The 20,317-nt window shown below is 51.6% G+C and overlaps 2 protein-coding genes across 3 annotated transcripts in view; both read right to left on the bottom strand.

The window, feature by feature from the left end:
• OPA3 (outer mitochondrial membrane lipid metabolism regulator OPA3) overlaps positions 1 to 7,298 on the bottom strand; it is a 49,080-nt gene extending 41,782 nt beyond the window's left edge. The window contains exon 1 of one of the 2 annotated variants that reach the window (XM_064489428.1): positions 7,020 to 7,298. In XM_064489428.1, the coding sequence (XP_064345498.1) occupies positions 7,020 to 7,161 (142 nt within the window). In that variant the 5' untranslated portion in view covers positions 7,162 to 7,298. The remainder of the gene's footprint in view (positions 1 to 7,019) is intronic. The other variant, XM_010987581.3, reaches the window with a different exon arrangement.
• A 3,644-nt stretch (positions 7,299 to 10,942) lies between these two features.
• Positions 10,943 to 19,716, bottom strand: GPR4 (G protein-coupled receptor 4). Its single transcript, XM_031458878.2, has 2 exons — positions 19,658 to 19,716; positions 10,943 to 13,015 (listed from the first exon to the last, which is right to left on the bottom strand). Exon 2 carries the CDS (start codon positions 12,161 to 12,163, stop codon positions 11,075 to 11,077), a length of 1,089 nt encoding a protein of 362 aa, XP_031314738.1. The 5' UTR covers positions 12,164 to 13,015; positions 19,658 to 19,716; the 3' UTR covers positions 10,943 to 11,074.
• Between the last annotated feature and the right edge of the window lie 601 nt (positions 19,717 to 20,317).

Consider the following 20,317-nt stretch of genomic DNA (forward strand, 5'->3'; position numbering starts at 1 on the left):
CATGATTTTTATCATGAGCTCATAGGTGACGGAACTCTACCTAAAAGACTCCTCCAAGGCCCAGGCAAAGGAGGAGGGGTCCTCGAGGGAGGCTTTATGTTTGTCCCTGCCAGGTACTTAGGGGGCACACAGACCCGGGTTCGTTCTCAGCCTGCTGTTTCCAGGAACTTTCAAAGAGCATAATTCAAGCCTTAAAGTCACACGAGGGAGTGTCAGTGGCCGCAAATTCCCAGAGGAAGACTTTCTCCATCTCCATCTAGATCTAAGGCTGTGTGACTTCGCAGGATGGGTTTGTTTTTAGTTCAGTCCTCCCCTGAGGACCTGGTTTTGCACAAGGCAGTCCCCTGTCCAGCTTTCCCACAGCTTAGCCTCTGTCCCCGAGGCCCTGTGACTCTGCCAATGTCCCCAGAGTATCACACGGCTTCAGTGCTCACTCCCCTCCTTGGCTCTTTACTCTTGCTTTCTCCTTGCTCCGGGAGGAGTCCCTTTTCCCCCCTGCAGGTACAACCATTCATTTCAGGGGATGCTTTAAATATTTTAGGAAGCATTAGGTCCTAGGAGGCTCTCTACTCGGCCACACTGCCCTCTCTCTGTGTGACTTTCTCACGTTTCTTTACTCAGAGATACAGCTCTAATCCCAGCTTCTGATCAAACAGAATAACTGCCCTATGCTAGTTGGAAGTATTCACGGGAGAGCCCAGACCCTTCTGCCTGTGGCCAGCCTGTGAGGGCTGACTGAGGAAGATGTTCCAGCACCATCCGGAGGCCTGAAGTGCTGGCTGCTCGGCTACAGCAGGCCACCAGGGTGTGCACCCTGAGAAGGAATGTGCTAGAAAGTTGAGTTATTAAGATGAGGAGGAGGAGGACGAAGAGGGGGGAACCCTCAGTGGTGGAGTGCATGTCTAGCATGCGTGAGGTCCTGGGTTCATGCCCCAGTACCTCCATTAAATAAACAGATGAAAAAACCGAATTACCTCCCTCCCCAAGTTAATTACCTCCCCTCCAATTCATTTTAAAAATAAATAAAAATTAAAAATAAAAAAGATGAGGAGGATAAAAATAATAATAATAGTGCCCATACCTTCAACAAACATTCACGCAGCACTTAATGCTGTTTAATGCTTTATGGATATTAACTTACAGAATGAGTTACAACAATACAATCTACAGACAACAAAACCAGGCCCAGAGAAGTTAAGTAACCTGCCCTGGGGACACACAGAAAGGGGCAGAACTGGAGTTCACACACAGGCAGCTTAGCCCCAGAGGTGGGGTCCCTGACCACTCAGCCCCGAGGAACCGGTTCACCCTAAGGGAGGTACAGAAAGGCAGAGGGACTTGCGTAGGACACACCCCAAGGAAATGGCAGAGCGGGAGCTGAGAGCTGGAAGCCCTTATCTGGAAGCAGAGTTCACAGCCTCTGGACTGTGAGGCCCACGTGTAACAAGAATGGAGGCTCACAGCCAGCACCAGCGACCAGATGCATGCACTCTGGGACAGGCCTTGATATCCACTGGCTCTTGGATCCTCACAAGAACCCTGGGAGGTGAGTTCTAGCATGACCCTCACTTGATAAATATGGATGCAGAGTCTCACAGAGGTCGAGCCACTTGCCCAAAGTCACACAGCTCATGAGTGGTGCCGAGATTCAAACCCAAGAGTGTCTCCTTGGTGGCAAACTGCTGTTGGTGACCGTCTGCATCATGCCCTGTGCAGGCCCCTCCCATGCTCACTCTGGTCTGTCCCAGGGCTGCCTGGACCAGCAGAGTGTGGTGGAAAGGATGTTGTGCTGCCCCAGGCCTCACCCTTCAATGGACTGCAGCTCCTGCTTCTTCCCTCATGGAAATCCGGCTTTGGGGGTCCCTGAGAGACCATGAGAGGAGAGACACCGTGAAGAAGAGCAGTCCTGAGACAACACTGAGGGGGAGAGAGAGCACTGGCCGTTCCAACATCCCAGTCGAGCCTCCTGATGACTCCAGCCCCAGCTGCCCTCCACTGAACCCCCTGAGAGACCACCAAGCAGGACTGGCAGAGGAGCTGCCCAGCTGAGCCCAGCCAAGCCGCAAGACTGAGAGAGAAAACAGTCTGGTTATCACTGAAAGCCGTGAGGCTGCAGTCAGACTGCTATGTAGCAAAAGGAAAAGTGAAACCAACTCTGAAGCCGCAACTTGTAAGAATGATCACAGAGCTAAACTCCGCTGGAAAAGTGACCCCAGCAGCCTGAATAAACTCTGGCATATTTGTATTCGTTCCCCGTTGCTCCTGTAACAAAGGACCACAGGCACGGTGGCTTAAAACAAAACACACTTCCTAACCACACTTCCAGAGGTCAGGAGTCCAAAATGGCTGTCAAGGCTAGACTCTAGGTGTCATGTGGCGAGAGTTCCTTTCTGGAGACTCTAGGGGAGAATCGGTTTCCTGGCCTTCTCCAGCTTCTGGAGGCCGCCTGCCTTCCTTGGCTCATGCTCCTTCTCCATCTTCAAGGCCAGCAGGGTAGCATCTTCAAATCAGTCCCTTTCCTGTCTCCCTCTTTCACTTCTGAGGACCCTTGTGATTACACTGGGCCCCTCTGGGTGATCCAGGCTACACTTTCGATACCAAATGCCTGCTTTAATCATATCTGTAAAGTCTCCTTTGTTGTGTAAGGGAACATTCAACAGGTGCCTGGGATTAAGATGTGGGCACCTCTACCCACCAGAGCTGTAAACTGGAAAAATGACCAGTATTCTCCAAAGGCATAAGGGGAAGCCAATTTAAATTTTGCCACTGCCCAGGGGCCTCCCACAGCTCCTGGAAGCATCAGCAGCGCACTCTGCAAAAGTGGCCCCCAGTTGCCTGGCATCACTCACCTCCTTTATTTTTCTTCCCCCAGAAATCTTTGTTTAAAAAGATCTCTGCTTTCCCCACACAGTGCATCACCGATGACTTATGCTTCTTGCATTGACTGGTCTTTCCTTGGGCAGACACACCTACATCTCCAACCCCTACTGTGAGAAGACGGACAGCCAGGCCTGTCCTGCTGAGTCAAAAGAACCTCAGCCAAAGAAATGGATGCCGGGTGTGTGGGTCAGCTCAGGGGCCTGACCCAGGAGAACGCACAGCAGCCACAGGTTCTGGGAAATTGCAATTGCACAGGACAGGGACACGGCAAAGGGCAGTCAGCCAGGTGAAGACTCTAACAACATCATTTAAAAAGTGTAAATATGAGATGGCAGTGCATTCCAACAACCAACACCATCTCCAACCAAGCCAGTCCCGGGCTGAGCTCCTGGCCCTTTCTGTCCAGCCTGCCCTCCTCTGGTCTACCACGTCACACCCGACGCACAGGAAATCCCGCTGGCGCTACCTGCCAAACACATCTACTGGTTATTCATTACCAAGGGGAAAAGGAAAGGTTCTTTTTAGTGGTCACCACCTTCACCAAGGGATCCAAGCTACCATCACAAATGACGGAACAAACAGACATCAGGAGCCCCCTGAGGTGACGTCCTTAGGTGTTCTGTGGTGTTCCTGCCAAGTATGCTCAGTATGAGCAAATCAGAGGAAGCGATCAGAAAACTTCAGATTGTCGGACACAACAGGACCACTAGGTTGGACCCTTGCAAATGTCAGTGTCGTGAAAAACAAGAAAGAACAGGGATACTACTACAGAGCAGGACAAGCAAACTTTTTGTAAAGGACCACAGAGTAAATATTTTAGATTTGGGGCCATAGAAACCCAACTCTGAGGCCACGGACAGTATGCAAACAAATGGGTGTGGCCATGTTCCAAGAAAACTTTATTTACAAAGACAGGCAGTGAGCATGACTGCTGAGTGTATGGTAGGTTAAAGAATACTACACAGGCATGATAATCGAATGCAGTGAGCTGACCTTGAGTTAAAATAAAAATAAAAATAAAAATAAAAATAAAATAATAATAATAATAATAATAATAATAATAATAATAATAATAATAATAAAACAGCCACAAAGGACATTTTGGGGACCAGAATATGAGCTATATATTAAACATGAGTTATAGCTATAATAGTGAACTAAATTGTTATCAATATTATTGTTATCATTGTTTATTTCTCAGGCATGATATTGGTACTGTGTTATATAGAATGTCTTTGTTCTTAGGAGACACAGGCTGAAATATTTCGGAGTGAAGTTTCATGTCCAAAATCTATTTTCAAATTGTTCAGGAAAAAAAAAAAGATTGTGTGTATACATTCTTTCTTTGGGAGCAAAGACAAAGCAGATCTGTTGAAGGCTAAAAACAGATGAACTAGGTGCTGAAGGGCATATAACTAATGACTATGCCATTCTTTCTTTCAACTTTTCTGAGAGTTTGAAATTTTAAGAAGAAATTAAAAATATCTCCAGAATCTGACCCCTCCTCCCCACTCACCTCCCACCTGGACTATCATAGTCATCCCCTCCCTGCATCCGCCTTCGTCTTATGATTGCCAAAAGGACCTATTAAAAGAGAACTCAGATCCTGTCCCTCCTCTGCTCAGACCCTCCAGTGAGTCCCAGCTACTCAGAGTAAAGCCAAAGAAACTGCAGTGCACGATGTGTCTCCCTTCCCACCACCTTCTCCGCCCTCAGTCTCCACTCCGCCTCTTTGCTCAGCCACATTGGCTTCCTTGACATTTGTCAAACATGCCAGGCGCATGCCCACCTCGGGGCCTTTGCATGTACGGAAACTTTGGGCTAGAATGCTCTGATACCTGCTTAGTCAGCTCCCTCCTCTCCTCATATTTTCAGTGAGGTCTCCCTGATAACCCTATCTAAACTTAACAACTGTCCCCCAAATACTCCTCCTTCAACACCCCAGATGTTTTCTCCAGAGCAGTTACTGCTATCTGATATCGACTTCATATTTTAACTATTCATTTTGTATACTGTCTGGCTTCCCCCAATGCCGAGAATGCCAGGTCCCCTGAAGACAAGATTTGTGGTTTTTTTCTTCCCTGCCGTATCCATAACATTTGCACAACAGCCACAACTCAGTGTGCACTAACTTAACATTTTACATCCATTTACTCCCCACAACAACACGACAAGATGAGTATTATTTACAGCGTAAATACATATATAGAGTATACACAAAATGGGAATAATAACAGTGTCTACTTCATAATAATTGGTGAGGATTTAATGCTGTGACGTGCTTAGCATACCGCCTGGCACAAAGTGAGTGCCTATTAAATGTCACTATTATATAATATCCACTGTGCAGAAGAGGAAACTGAAGGTCAGTGGGGTTAGTGACCTGCCCAAAACCACCTGGCTGGGAAGGGGTTGGGGGACCAACAGATTGGAACCCATGTCAGTCTCACTCAAGAAGCTACTTTCTAAACCACAATGCTAAGATACATCACAGTGTTTGGGAGAGAGGCAATGGCAGGAAATAGAAACCAGCTCTGGGAACCCAGAGTGCAGGATTAAAGTCCTCCCTCTGGCACCAACTCCATGTGTGACCTCAGCAATTCCCTTCTGCTCTCAAGACCTCGGTTATATTGTCTATAAACTAGGGGAAGTCATTTCCCCTCCCTGACATGGGGACAAAACAGTGTGAGGGTCAAATGAGAGAGCCTGTACGAAATGCAATACTTTTCCATTCTAAGAGCTGCAACTCTGGCAGCAGCCTGACCAAACACCGAAAGACCAAGAATTTCAGGCCCTGAAAAGCAAGCTTTAAGCACTCAAAGTTACAAGGGAAAAAAGTGTGCTCCCCTCAACTATTTGGCCTTTGTGCATGCTCCTCCCTCTCCCTCCACATCATCCCTGTCCCCCTGCTGTCTGGTGAGATTCTCCTCACCCTTCAGTTCCCAGCCCAAAGGTCTCCTCTGCCAGGAAGCCCTCCTTGAACTCCATGCCAGGGCAGAATTCCAGTGGGGCGCCCCATCTAAGCTCTGCCCACTCTGGATCTTGCAGGATGAGTCTGTCCCCGCTGGACTGTGAGCTCCTTGAGGGCACAGACTGGGGCTGGCTTGATTTCTGCTGTTTCACCAGCACTACCCAGCACAAGGCCAGGCACAGAGCAGAAGCTCTAAAAATACTAACTAAATGAAGTAATAGAGGATGAATGGTGGTTCCCTGACCCAGCAAATTATGTTAAATTTCCATATTCTATACTCCCCCCAGGCCAAAAACACATTGATCATCTTTTGAAAGCAGCTCATATTTTGAACGTTTACTAATGCCCTTCAGATCTCAGCTCAGGCAGAGATCCTGTAGACACCCTCTCTGACCCCACACCCCTGGGTGAGGAGCTTTCTCTGAGCTCTGGAGTTCGCACTGTCCTGACTGACCTTAACAATGATGGGTTATTAATGTGTCTCCCAGTGCCCAGCAAAAAGCCAGCTCGGTCTGTCTACTGAATGAATGGACGAACAAACACGTATAGAAGTGGTATTAATGAATAGATGGACGAATGTCCGCTCTAGTTAAAATTACCCTTTTGCCAGATTCCCAGGTCACGCCCCCAGACCCCAGACTTCGCCCCGAGCCACGCCCCTAACCCAGCCCTATTTCCCGGAGCACAATTGGGGTAAACCAACGTCCTAAACGGATGATATACAAACACCTCTCACCTCCCAGGACGGGAGGGAAACTGAGGCCTGAGGTGCAGTTTTGGGAACGAAGCTTTAGAAAGATGGCCTGGCAAATGACCCTATCTTTCCTCGGCTTTCCCCTAGCTCTTCTGAGTCTTCAAATGCCCCGCCCAAATCACTCCCCTTCCCCATACTATTGGCTTGTCTAGACATCAGTCTCCACGCACTCTCTTCCTCTATTGGCTAGTATTCCCAACTCGGCGCGGGCTCCCTGACCCGCCCCTTACCCCAAGCCTGTTCTTACTATTAGGCAACCCGCATGCCCCTCTCCCAGGAACCCTCCCTATTGGCTGCAGGACTTTGCCGGTTCGGGCTGTGATTGGTCGTGGACAGAAGTCCATCTCTTCCTGAGCAACCACCTGATGGGGGTTAGAGAATGGAAAGGTTGCGGGGACGTGGGGTCAGACTCACGCTGAGCCGGCGGGAGGCAGATATAGGTCTTGAAGAACTCGCTTCGGCGGGCGGCCTCCTTAATGCGGTTGGCAAGCGGCTTGCTGACCTGCCGGATGCCCAGGTATAGCAGCTTCGCCATGGGGAACGCGCCCACCACCATCCTGGCGGTCGCAAGGGGCACACGCAACCTTGCTGACTGGGCGGGGCGCCTCGGAGCTCTCCCTCTTCCCCCGCCCTCTCGTCGCCTTGCGTGCGTACGTACGTGCGTACGCCCCGTGGGTAACTGCAGAGGCGCTCTCTCACGTCACCGCGTCGACGCTGACGCTCCGACGTCCGTTTGATGAATATGCAAATTTGTGGCGGAAGTGAGGCCGTCAGGGGGTGGTGCCGTTAAACGGCTGCTCGCGGGAGTGTGAACGGGTTCCCACGCCCGCTTCGGCTGATGTCATCGCACTCCTTCGTGACGTCGCATACCTAAGTGGCTTCTCCGCCCCAAAGAGGCTCTTAATTAATCCTAATCAGGACTAATGAGTCCTATATACCCTCTTCCCCGCAGTTAGAGCCCTCCCTGGGAGCAAGAACCTAGCCAGGTAGTCATACGGACCTGGGTTGGAATCCCAGCTCTGCCATTTACTTACTGTGTATGGCGAGTGACTTAACCTCCCTAGGCATCAGTATTCCCATGTACAAAATGGGAATCATGACAGCACTTAATAACGTTATTGGATTGTTGTGGGTCTTGCATTCGAATCTTGAATATAAAAACATGGTGAGTGAACAATGTTAAGTGCTTAGAATGGTGCCAGTCATCCAATAAACAGCCCTTATTACTATACAGGTATTAGCATTATTTTCGCTAACTGCAGCGTGCGAGTGCATTTCATCTCCAGAAGCAGCTAATCCAATCATTTCCCAAGTAACTGACGAACTGAGGCCAGAATAGTGGGCAGGGGATGGCACAAGGCCCCTCAGCCAGCAGAGGTTGATAGCCCGGCATCTTGACTAATAAAACTATACCCGTTTTCAAGCAGCCCAACTTTCTCCGTTTGTGGGAGGGCCCCCTGGGAGCTGGCTCAGCAAGGAGTTTAAGGACATGCATGTCCCAGACTGTCATCCCTTACCCAGCGGGGAGCAAAATCTTATAAACAAGGTCAGGAAGGAGTTGAGAGAAGTTTCTGGATGGGGAGTGCTGATGGGTAACAGAGATTCTAGAAGAGGCAGGGGGGAGGGGAAGTACAAGGAGCAGAGGAGCTGTGTATAGCGGGAAACGAACATTCAGGATACAGTGTCAGGGGACCCAGGGCTTTACTCAGCATCCACTCTGACTCCTGAGTGTCCTTTGTCACTTCCCTGGCCTTTTTAGATCTCCGTTTCTCTGTCTGTAATAATGATACTGGCATGTGTGAACCCTGATACTCTAAATTACTAAGAATGCCAAGATTCCATAGAAACAACCCCTCCCCAGGATGCCTTCTGGACTGAAGGTGTGAGGAAGCTTGGGGCCTATTCAAGGTCCATAATTCTCTTGGGACCAACCCACACCCCATTTTACAGACCGGCCAAATGAGGCTAGAGGATGAAAAGGATTTCTGCAGAGTTCCAGGGATAATCAGGATGGAACTGAAGCTATGGTTTCTTGAGTCCCAGCCCAGAGTCTTCTCCTGATCCCTGGAAGGTTGTTAGCCTGGGGCCCAAGGACCTACTGGTGGGGGCTGCGGTTCCGCACAGTCGTTTTAGGAAACTTTCAAACTTGTACATGACTTTTTGGGTATAATTCACTACTGTTTCCTCAGCTAGAACAATAGTTGGTATACAGTAGGTGCTCAATAAATATTCATTGAATGAATGGGAATGAGCATTTGGTGGAGGGATGGTATGCGAGCTTTCAGCTGATTCCCGGAGGGGACTGTATTCAAAAAAAACTTCTGCCCCCTATATCTCCATTCCAATAGTTTTTTGGCCATGAAACAGGGTGGCAAAATTACTAGGCATCCCCAGATTCCAGGCCTCCCTCTTTTCTCTCCCCCAAAACAGCAAATCCCCAACTTCCTAAATCTCAGTGAACCACCCCTCCTCCTCCTCCTTCCTCTTTCTTTCTCTGAAAAGGGTTTTCCAGGAACCTCTTCTGGGAACTTCTAGGGCAAGGGTGTGTGTGCTCCTGTGTGTCGGGGGGGGTGGGGAATCTTCACATCTCATCAGGGGCCTGGAGCCTGTTACACACCCATGGGGAGGAAGAGAGGGAGGTGACCTACCAGAAGGGGTGAGGCCTGTCTCGAGTTGGGTGTTTCCTTCTGCTTTCCAGTCTGATTCTGGAAGAACAACCATTCCTGGTTGATCCCTGAGGGCTGGGGATGGAGGGGAACACCATCAACCAGGGCAGCAGCCTTGGCCACTCTGGAGCGTGGGAACATAGGCGGAGACAGGGATGGGACAGGGAGCCTAGGATGGCCCCAGCACTGACTCACCGGCTGTGTGACCCTGGGCTAATCATTTGGCCTCTTTGGTGACGGTCTTAGAACAGGGCCTGGGATCATTCCCAGAGGTCCTTCCAGTTCAGGTCTGCTGGTCACCCTTTTCCCAAGATGGGCAAGGGGCTCAAGTTACACAATCCCCCCGGCCCTTGGTGCTTCTTGCATCATGATAATTCCTTCAAGTAAATCCCAAAGCTGACACCGCTCCTTACTCACTCCACCCACCCCGACCCTGGTCCAGCTGTCAGGATCTCCTGCCTGGACTACTGTAGTCACCTCACTGGGCTCCTGGCTTCTGCCCTTACTTTCCATACTCTGTTCCCCACTCAGAAGCCAGCCGATTCTCATAACATTAAAGCCAAATCCCATCATTCTCTGCTAAGAGCCCCTCTGTGGCTCGCATTTATCTTGGAGTAAAAGGCGAAGTCCTCATCTGGGCTTACAAAGCTCTGAGAGATTGGCCCCTGTCCCCCGCCATTCTCAGCTTCTTTCCTCACATCCTCCTGCCCTCTGCTCCCCCCACACCACTGTGTGTACTTGCTGTCCCTCAAAACTCTCATACTCCAGGACTTTGCACTTGCTGTTCCCTGTGCCTGCGGTGCTCTTCCACCTGACAAGGCTGACTGCTCCCCCGCCTCCTTCAGGTCTTTTCTCAAATGCCCCCTTCTCAGCGACCCCTCCCCTGACCTCCTTATCTAGATAAGACTCCATGTCACTCTCTATCCCCTCAATCGGCTTTATTTTTCCCCATTACACTTATCAATTCCAAACTTTATATTTATCTTTATTTACTCGCTTACCATGAGGGTGGGGCCTGGGCTGTCTTGGTCACCATTTTGTTCCCAGCCCCTTCAGCCCAGAGCTGGGCAGAGAATAGGTATAAACAATTCTCTCTTGAGTGAATGAATAAATACCCTTCTCTTTTCCTGAGTCCCCATCCCAAGTCTGCCCTGCTTGCTGCTTCTCCAGCCAGTCAGCTGATTGTCCTTCCTTTGAGTTCTGACATGTGCCCTCTTCCTCCTCAGTCCTGACTTTTGCATTGTCCTGTTCTTGCTCTCCATGGGTGCTTCCGAAAGGCAAAAGTGATCACTCTACCCTCAGTGTGAATTTCTCCTTCCACCTTCTCCTTAAGTCACAGACTTTTACCCCCTCATCGGAAATAATCCTAACTTTTTTGTCTTTACCTTCTGGAAACTTAATTTACTTGTCCTCTCCTCCAGGAAGCCCTCTGACTCCCAGACTGGATTCTCCCAGCCATTGGGCTCCCCTGTCTGAGCCCTGCCCATGCTGGGTCATCACTATCTGGGGACAGCTGTCCCCCATTGCGTGGGAGCCATGAGGGCAAGGCCAGGGCTGTGATTCATTACTGCTGGGTCACTGGTTCCACCCAGCACAGGGCTAGACACCATTCTTCTGAATTGTTAGAGGGTTGTGGAGGATGATAGTTGACCAGTGACACACCAACCTCACTGTTTTCCTATGTTCTTATATTCTTATGAATATTAACACAGCCTTATTTACATACAATTTGCATACACCAGACCAAAAGGGGAGGAGTGTGGGATAAGACTGGAGGAGTGGGGCCTCTGCACGATTTGAGGTTCACTGTGCTGGTGGCAGCATCTTCAGCTGCACCTGGTCCCTCTGGGAGGGTGGAGCTGCCACCCAGTTGGCTGCCATGACCTTGGCCATGCTGTTCCTCTTGGAAGTGAGTGGGGTGTCCAGGGTGAGCGAGGCATTGGCCATCTCCTGGGGCTTGTCACTGGCCAGGAAGCGGAGCAGGTTATGCAGGGCCTTGGCCACGTCACTGCGGGCGCCCTCATTGACGAGGCAGTAGAGGATGGGGTCAGCCACACAGTTGAGGCTGGTGAAGGCCAGTGAGCTGTGGTATGCTGAGAAGACACGTTCCTCAAAGCCACAGTCCCAGGGGCGGCCCAGGTAGACAGCGCTGCGGGAGAGCAGCAGCACGTGGTAGGGCGCAAAGCAGACCAGCACAATGGCGATGAGGCTGAGGGCCAGCCTCTTGATCTTGGCCTTCTCCTGGCGCTCGGTGGACACACTGCCCCGCACAGCCCGCAGGATGCCACAGTAGGACAGCAGCATGAGGGCCCACGGGAAGAGGAAGCCCACGAAGACCCGGTAGAGGTTCATCCAGGCCACCCAGCCCTCCATGGGGAATTTCTCGAAGCAGAAGGTGTGGTTGTAACGGTCACGGAAAAGCTCATCATGGAACAAGGGCACCGAGTTGGCGCCCAGCTCCGTGGCCCAGACCACAGAGCTCACAGCCACAGCCGTCTTGACACGGCGCAGGCGGGTGAACCGCAGTGGGTGGGCCACAGCCAGGTAGCGGTCCACCGAGATGCAGCACAGGAAGGCGATGCTGATGTAGATGTTGGTATAAAAGATGAACCCGAAGAGCTTGCAGGAGCCAGGGCCGTGGATCCAGTTGTCGTGGTGCAGGAAGTAATCAACCCAGAGTGGCAGCGTGCAGATGTACAGCAGGTCGGCGATGCTGAGGTTCATCAGGTACACACCCAACTCGTTGCGCTGCCGCACCTGGCGGTAGGCGGCCCACAGGGCCAGGCAGTTGGTGGGCAGCCCCACGCCGATGACGAAGATGTACAGGGAGGGCGGGAAGAGGTGGTCCATGCGGGAGTCCACATGGCAGCCCTCCCACGTGCGGTTGCCCATCCTCGACACTGGGGCTTTCGAGGTGCTTCCCCTGGCCCACAAGGGCTGTGGGGCCACAGGGGACAGGAGGCCATCAGGCCCCCTGGGCCCCCTCCTTGGAGGCTCAGGGGAACATGGTGGGAGGGAGTCCAGGGGGAAGAGATGAGGTTGACTGTGAATCGTGGGCTGGGCTGGGCAAAGAAGGATCGAGCTTGAGAGGGAGAAGTTGGAGGAGGGATAGAATTACGACAGGAGGGAGATTTGGGGGATGGCAGGATTAACAAAGAGCTTCATCAAGGAGGTGTTTATAGATCAAATCAGAGCATAAATGGGGGAATATTGGGGTAATACAAAATTGGCCAGGGCGGGGGGTTTATAGAGAGGATGAAGGCATCAGTGGGCAGTGGTGAGAGGGAGATACTTGCGGAGGATGTAGAAAGTAAGTGTGGCCATGCTGAAGTAATGGTGGGGTGGAATGTTCTAGAAGACACAGGAAATATATGGGATAGTGTTGAGATAGGACCAGCTACAGTTAGGGAGTATTGAAAAGACCAGGCAAGGTGGGTGGGGGCGCTGGCATTTCCTAGGACCCCAGTAAGAAATAAGGAAATAAGTAAGGTAACCAATGAGGAGAAAATTACGGAAAAGGAGGGGTCCTGTGTGGGATGAAAGACAGGGAGAGCTCAGCCTGGGCAACGTGGGAAGGATTTTTAAGAAACAGGAAGGAGGTGAGTAAGGACTGGATAAGAGCACGGTTAACAATACAGGGAATTTAAAGGGGCCAAGGGAGGGGCTCCAGCTTGGTCCTGGTGGGGACTGAGCAGTTGGGACAAGGTGGTTCCACCTCACAGTTCGAAGCTGACTTTCCAGTGCCTGTGGGGAGAGAGGACTGCAGTGAGGGGAGTCACGGACTGTCCCCTTCTCCCCATTCCCCTTTGTAATAGTGACTCCAGAGGGCTGCAGAGGGTGGGAACCCTGACGATGCCTAATTGAGCCCCCATTCTAAGCAACAGATCTCTGAAAACCCAGATTTGAGATGCCAGAAATATTTCTTCCCTAATAGAGATTAAAATAAAGACTCAACTCAGATTTTTAAACTTTCTTCCAGAAACCATATAAAACTGGCACAAGTTTTTGCTTTGGGAAATGCTGAACTAGACTTACCCTGTCATGTGACAGGCAGGGACATGGGGCCCAGAGAGGCTGGGTCACTCCCTTCAAGGATGCACAGCAAGGCAGTGATGGAACTAGGGCTAGAACCAGCCTCCCACCCCTAGCCCAGGGCACCCCATTCTAGACAATGATGATGACGGGGGGTGACGATAACAGCTAAAGTTTACTGAGTCTATTACATAGCAGACCCTGTTCCAAATACTTTTGTGGGTGTGAATTTATTAAAATTTCAAGAACCCAGTGAGGAAAATACTGTTACTTTCCCTATTTGACAAACTGAGGCACAGGGCGGTTCAGAGACCTGTCCAAGGTCCTGATGGCGGGAGCGTGGAAATGTCGGCTCTCACCCCGTTTCTCCTGCCTGTGCTTCAGTTTTCACCCAAGAATTGCTGGACAGAAAATAGTCCTGGGCTGACAGCTCAGGGAAGCATAGTTGCGGGGGGCTGGGAGGGGAAGGGATGCGAGGAGGAGCTTCTGGACTCCATCAAGATCTGGAGTAAGGGGGAGCCCTGGGGGCACCGCCAGGAGTCCCCTCCCTCAAGGGGACTTCATTGCCTCTTCCCACTCCCCTCTGATTTTCCCGAGAGGCTTGGTCCTGGGGAGACTTGAAAGCACAGGACAAAGGACAGTCTTGGACCAAGCCCCGGATCATTGTCAACCCCAGAGAAGAGGGGAGATAAGTCCTGAATTAGAAGCATCTTCGGAAGCCACTCCATCCACAGGTTTGCATCGGTTTAGTTTTGGAGAACTTTGGGGGTCGGTCCTTGATTTTATTTATGTATCTTTTTAAAAATGTTTTCATGGAGGTTCTGTACAGGACCTTGTGCATGCTAAGCAGGTGCTCTACCACTGAGCTATACCCACCCACCGACCCCACCCCCGCATTGGTTTTAGTTTAGGCTGTGAAATCATTTATTTTTTTAACCAAATCCCAATTGGAAACCCCACCTAAGGCAGTGAAAAGGGGACGCTGCTTTGTGCTCTGATTGAAATGAGGTGGGGGAAGAAAGCCACCTCTGAAGAATCCCCAGGACACATTTTGAAAACTACTGGTTGAAAAAAATAAAAATAAAGAAGGAAAACCACTGGTTGAGTCAGTTGGACAGATGATGAAACTGAGGCCCAGAGAGGGGAAAGGATGAGACCAAAGGCACACAGCAGGTCCATGGGAACCTCCCAGACGGTTCAGCATCTTTCCATGGGAAAGTCCTCATGGTGCTACCTAGCTCCACAATAAATCCTGAATCCATGCATGTCTCTAAAACCCCTGCCACTGCCTGCTCTGCTCCACCATCACCACTCACTTGAACCTTACAGTAGCCTCCTCATAGCTTTCCTGGCTGTCGCTCTGGCTTCCCTCAACTCACTTCCCACACAGCAGCCAGAAAGATCTCTCTGACATGGAAATCAGCTCTTGTTACTTCTCTGCTTGAAACCTTCCAATAGCTTCCCAGTGGACTAGGGGTAAAACCCCAAATCCCTTCCCCAGGTGACAAGGTGCTGTCTGACCTGCCTGGGCAGCCTAGCTGACTTTCTTGCCCACCTTCCCTCCTCTGCCTCAACTAACTCAAAACCTTTGTTCTTCTTTCAGATCTTCTCAGGACTAGCTCCCTCACCTCCATCACTCCCTCAGGGAGGCCCTCTCTACCAAGTCCTACCCACCCATCCCCAGGGCTCTCTCCTCACATTATTTTGTATCTTGTTTGTGCCTGTCTGTCTAGAATGGATGTTCCAGAAGGGCAGGGACCTTGTTCTTGAGCACCCAGGACAGGCCCAGCATCCAGTAGACACTCAATAAATGACTGTGGACCAAAGGAACACACATTGGTCAGCCCCTCCTCCAACACAGGCCCCCCTCTCCCCCTGAGAGGGCACCACCTCCCACTTCAAGCTCTAGTGAGGCCCTGCGGGATGGCAAGGAAGGAGATGGGGAGGGGAAAATTAAAAAGGGCAGGACCCATCCGCTGCGTAATTGACTTTGAAAGGTCAGAGCTGAGTCCCGCTTAGTAAGCCCTACCCCCTGTGGGTTCCTCAGCGACAGAAGGGCTGCCCCCACCTCAGCCTCACAGAGACTCCAGGATCCTGTGAAGATGGGATGGAGGGAGCTTGCTCCTGGCTAGAACAGTGCAATCCAGTCCCTCCCTTTGAATTGAAACCCCTCCCTCCCTGAACAAATCACTGGAAACATCTCTCTCCCCTCTCTCTGCCCTGGGTCTCTCCTTCCTCCTGTAACACTGAGGGAATTTATTCCTCTTCAGGAACCTCAGTTTCCCTTTCTGTATAAATGGGGATGGGGCATAACTTTTGTATAGCGGTGACACCATATATAAATCGTGCAGTACTTGAACAATTATTACTATTCACTGGGAAGCTGAGACAAGAACTGAACCAGTTCATAATGGGAGGAGGTGCCAAGAGCTGGGAGTTCCCTTTGCCCCACCTTCTCAAGAACCCCTGGGTTCAGCTGAGGCTGGAGCGGGAACACAGACAGGAGACTTATTTCCGGCAGCCAGAGGAAATACACTTCCCATTGCTAATTTCCTCGAGGGGGAACCAGGTGGACGCTCACCCCCCTCTCCTCCTATCCCTCCTCCCCAGTCCACCTGCTTCATGGGGATGCTGGGCATAGGGGAGGGGCACTTAGCCCTCTCCTCCCCCACCCCCACCTGAGCTCTGCCCACCATCCAGCCCACAAGAGACAGCATGGAAAGGCAGACTCTTAGAACTCCACAGTACAACAGGCCTATATGCCACCACTGGGGATGCGAGGCTACTTCTGACCCCTTCCTGGTACAGATGGGGAAACTGAGGCCCAGAGCCACAAGGCAGTCGTCTAAGTCACATGATATATCAAGACATTGTAGGTCTTAACTCAAAAACTTCCCCTTCCCTGAATGTTTTCTCTCTTTCCTGTAATTTTCCTCAAGTGTTTCTGGGGTTCTCAGCACCCCCTGGAGAATCTGCTGAAAGATCTAAGGACTCACTACCACAAAAAAGCAAGTGGCCTCAATGTCTTGCATATCCTTTCATCACCTGAATCCCCTGCCCAGCCCCCCACCGTGGGTTGGGATCAAAGTTGCGTCCCTCGCTCAGGCTTTGTTGGGGGGTCAACCCCCAAATCTCACAGTCCCCACAAGAAGCTCTCCCTGGCCCCCAGGCTCCTTCTTTGGTCCATGCTGGCCCCTCCCAGAGGGGCAGGAAAGAGAGATAAGCTGGGAGTGTGGAGCCGTAGTGGGGAGACAGGAAGGACTGGTCAGACCCCTGCTGGCACTTGGCGTCTCAGTGCTCGAGCCAGAAAAGCCCATGGGCCCCACCAGCCACCTCCAAGTCCACCAAGGCTGAAGGACTGGGCGGGGGCGGGAGTGGGGTGAGAGGACAGGAGGGAGAGGTGAGGCAGCCCCCCACATCCCCCACACTGGTTCACTCACCAGCCTGGTCCTGGACGCCTCCAGGCTGCCTCTCTCACCCCCTCATTTCCCTCCTCTGAGGGCTCCTGCTCTCCCCTAACTCCCCCATCAGCCTCCGGGGACCAGCCAGCTCCGGTCTGCTCATTACTGGGTGAAATGTGATCACGGAGCCTCGCTCCCCACCTGGTGCCCTGGCGGCTGGCTGGCGGAAACTGGGGGACAGTCAGGCCACCATGACGGCTCCGCTGGACCTCAGTTTCCCCATTTCTACCGAGGGGATCCCCATCCCCTACACCACCCAGAAGGGACACCAGGGTGTTCTGACTGTACCCCTCTGGTGTTCTAGATTCCAAGGCTCTCAGATCTTCGGTTCTGTTGTTAGTCCTGTTCATGGTTTTCTGTTCTATTATTATAATATTCTAGAGCTTTCCTTTTCTACCATTCTGTTATCATTATCATGGCGGCCTTCCATGCCCTTACCCTTCTAAGTTTCCAATATTCCTGGAGTCTCACATTCCAAGACTCTCAAGTTCTATTGTTAGAATGCTCTATGATTTTTTTTTAACATTCTACGATTTTCATAATCTATTATTAAACTCTCTGTGATTATCTTTGCCCAGCAAACACGAATGCGTATTTCCCTTTTCTTTTTTACAGAAATGGGAACATACTCTGTATACAGTGAACCTCACTTACTTTTTCCCCCTTATCTATTCTGTTTTTTGTTTTTTTTTTAACATTCCAGCAGCCTGAAGTTCTAAGATTATGCAGGATTCTAAGATACTAAGGATTCAATGGTGGAGGGGGGGAGTCACCATCTTCACCTGGCCCCTAAATTCTCACCGCCTTTGGGGGACACTCGGAGCCCAGGCTGCATCCCTACCCCTTGCCCGGCAGGCTTTGCCGCCTCTCTCCCGGCTCCCTGGCTCACACCAGCTGAGTTATTATTTGTCTAGACACAAACCAAATTATAGGCCCTGTCCCACGGGAGCAGTGGGCTTCGTGGGGAGGGTCAGGAGACAGAGGCAGGCGGGAATTAATCTCTGCTCCCCCCCCCCACTTCCCCTCTCCTCTTCCCTCCTTCTCTGAAACTCCACCCCTTCCACCCAGACCAACTCTGGTCCAGTCTCCCTCCCCACCACCATGGTCTTAGAAATATTTTCTCTTCTCTGCTTCTAAAAAAAAAACACTCCCTTCTAGGTTGTGGCCATTCACACTCACCCTGGCATTCTCCCCTCCACCTTATGAAGACCTCCTTCCCCAAATTAATCTGATTTGGTGGCAGCAAAAGAAGCCAGATCTGTGAATTTGGGCTTCAGTTGAACTGGAGTCCCAACCCCAGCCTGAAACTGACTCCCTGGGGGGACTTCTGCTCTTGGGCCTTTGGTTTCCCCATCTGTAAAATGGGTGGGTGCTTGGTCTGGATGGATCTGCAAGACATCTTTCAAGCTCTTAGCTGTGAATATTGAAAACACTACTCTTTTTGGATTGAAAGATACAAATATCCTGAGGCTTTTAATTTGAAGATTTGAGCATTCCCAGTCTTCCTCTCTGACCATTCTCACATACTTGGGTCCTTTTATTCAAAGATTTCACATTTGATCCTTTTTTTTTTTTTTTTAACTTTTTTGGGGGGAAGAGAAGATAACTAGGTTTATTTATTTAATGGAGGTGCTAGGGATTGAACCTAGGACCTTGTGCATGCTAAGCACACACTCTACAACTGAGCTATACCCTCCCCCCTTAAGACTTCTTGATTCTATAATTTCCAGAGTTCAGGAGCCCCCTCCCCGACAGTCTCTCTCATTTTCTCCTCCTGGAACACACCCAGGAAGGGAAACTTCCCATCCTCACCCCAAACTTGAAGTCAAGCTCATCCACAGAGACAAGAGTTGTGGGGGGCCCCTTGGTGAATTCAGGAGGAATGGGGCAGGTGGTGGCCCTGGAGGGAACCATGGGGGTCTATGGCCCCCATCATCTCCATCTGTGCTCCTCAGAAAACCCCCCAGCGCACATCCCTCCTGAGTACACAGCACATACCCCACAACCAACACGTCACAGAAATTCCAGAGCTGTTCTTCAGCTTGGCTGGGGGTTAGGGCATGGGTGTCCAGTTCATGGAGGTGGGGATGAAGCCAAGGCAGGAAGGAGTTAACGGGTGACCCAGCCAAATCCTGGAAGGGAGGAAGTGGGGGAGGAAGTTCACCCCCCAGCCAGGAATTCCTGAAATTGGAGGGTGGGGTGGGTGCGACCTCTAAAGCAGTGGGGTGACTCTGTTAAGGCGGAGCCGGGGTCACAGGGTCACTTAGAGTCCACCTGCCCCAGGTGGCAACCCTACTACCCCCTACCCAACTCCCAAGCAGCTCCTCAGCCCAGGGGAAAGCTCTGGGATTTGCGAGGATTTCGACTGAGATGACGACGACGGGATGAAGTTGCCAGAAAGGGGTCTCAGATACAAAGAGACAGAGACAGAGGAATACGGAGAGAGACAGAGAGACAGGAAGGCAAAGGGCAAAGAGATGCTCAGAGACGGGGAGACGTGGAGATGGAAGCAGACAGATCCGTAGAGACTGAGAGTTCATCAAGAGACTGAGACAGGGGCAAACAGAGAGAGACAGTGAGACAGAGATACAGAAATAGACACAGAGACATCCAGAGATGGAGGAGACACACATCTAGAGGGAGAGGGACCGCAGAGACAGAGATACCAGAGACAGATGGAGAGATGGAGACAGACCCAGAGGCAAATCAACTGCAGAGACTCCGGGAGAGCCAGCCCCAGAGAGGGGCGGGGACGGAGACGGCGCGGGAGACGGAGACGGCGCGGGAGACTGAGGCAGCCGGCGCCGGGACGCAAAGCCCCCGAGGGGCGCAGGGAGGAGCAGTATTCGGCGGCCGCACGACCCGCGCGGGCAGGGGAGGGACCGGCGCCTACCTGCGCGCGGCGGCTGGACGGGGCGGGCGGCGCGTCTCTCGGCGGCTGGGGGATCTGGGCTGAACTGGTGGCGCTGGGACCCGGCGGCGACTCCTCCCGGTCCCGGGGCCGGCGTGGCCAGCCGAGGCCCCGCCCCGCCCCGCCCCCATTAACCCTTCCTTTGTCGCTTCCCCTTAACTCCTTTAAGCCTTTACCCCACTAAAGGCTTCCAGCCCTGGGGAAAGCTCACTTGCTGCTGGAACACCTCCCAGTCCTTCAAAGTCCCCAGGCAGGAGACACCTCATTAAACCCCTCTGCTTACCCTCCTGCCCACCCCGCACTCTAATTCGATCAAGCCCTAAGCTGTACGGGAAAGTGAGGTCCCTCACTAAGTCTCCTGGAGCTAAACCATTTTCTCCCTTCGGAGCCCCCAGGCCCAAATCATTAACTCTCTGGTTATTGCATGACCCCTTTCCCAAGGGAGAGAACAAGCAGTCTGCTAGGTCCCCAAGCCCACAGACTCGGTCATAGCCACCTCTGGAAGGAGTCCTGGGGCTTGCAGCTCCAGCCCTGCCTCTTGGCTAGACTTAGGCTGGTGACCTCTCTGTGCCCCAGTTTCCTCTTCTAATAATGTGGTCCCTCATATTCCCTTTGTCATGGGGATGTCAGACTATCAAGTCT

This window comes from Camelus dromedarius, chromosome 9, assembly GCF_036321535.1.
Source record: "Camelus dromedarius isolate mCamDro1 chromosome 9, mCamDro1.pat, whole genome shotgun sequence".
In the NCBI taxonomy this organism is placed as follows: domain Eukaryota; kingdom Metazoa; phylum Chordata; class Mammalia; order Artiodactyla; family Camelidae; genus Camelus; species Camelus dromedarius.

Coding starts and splice junctions, on each gene's coding strand:
- GPR4 (XM_031458878.2), bottom strand. CDS start 12,163: ATGGGCAACCGCACGTGGGAGGGCTGCCATGTGGACTCCCGCATGGAC.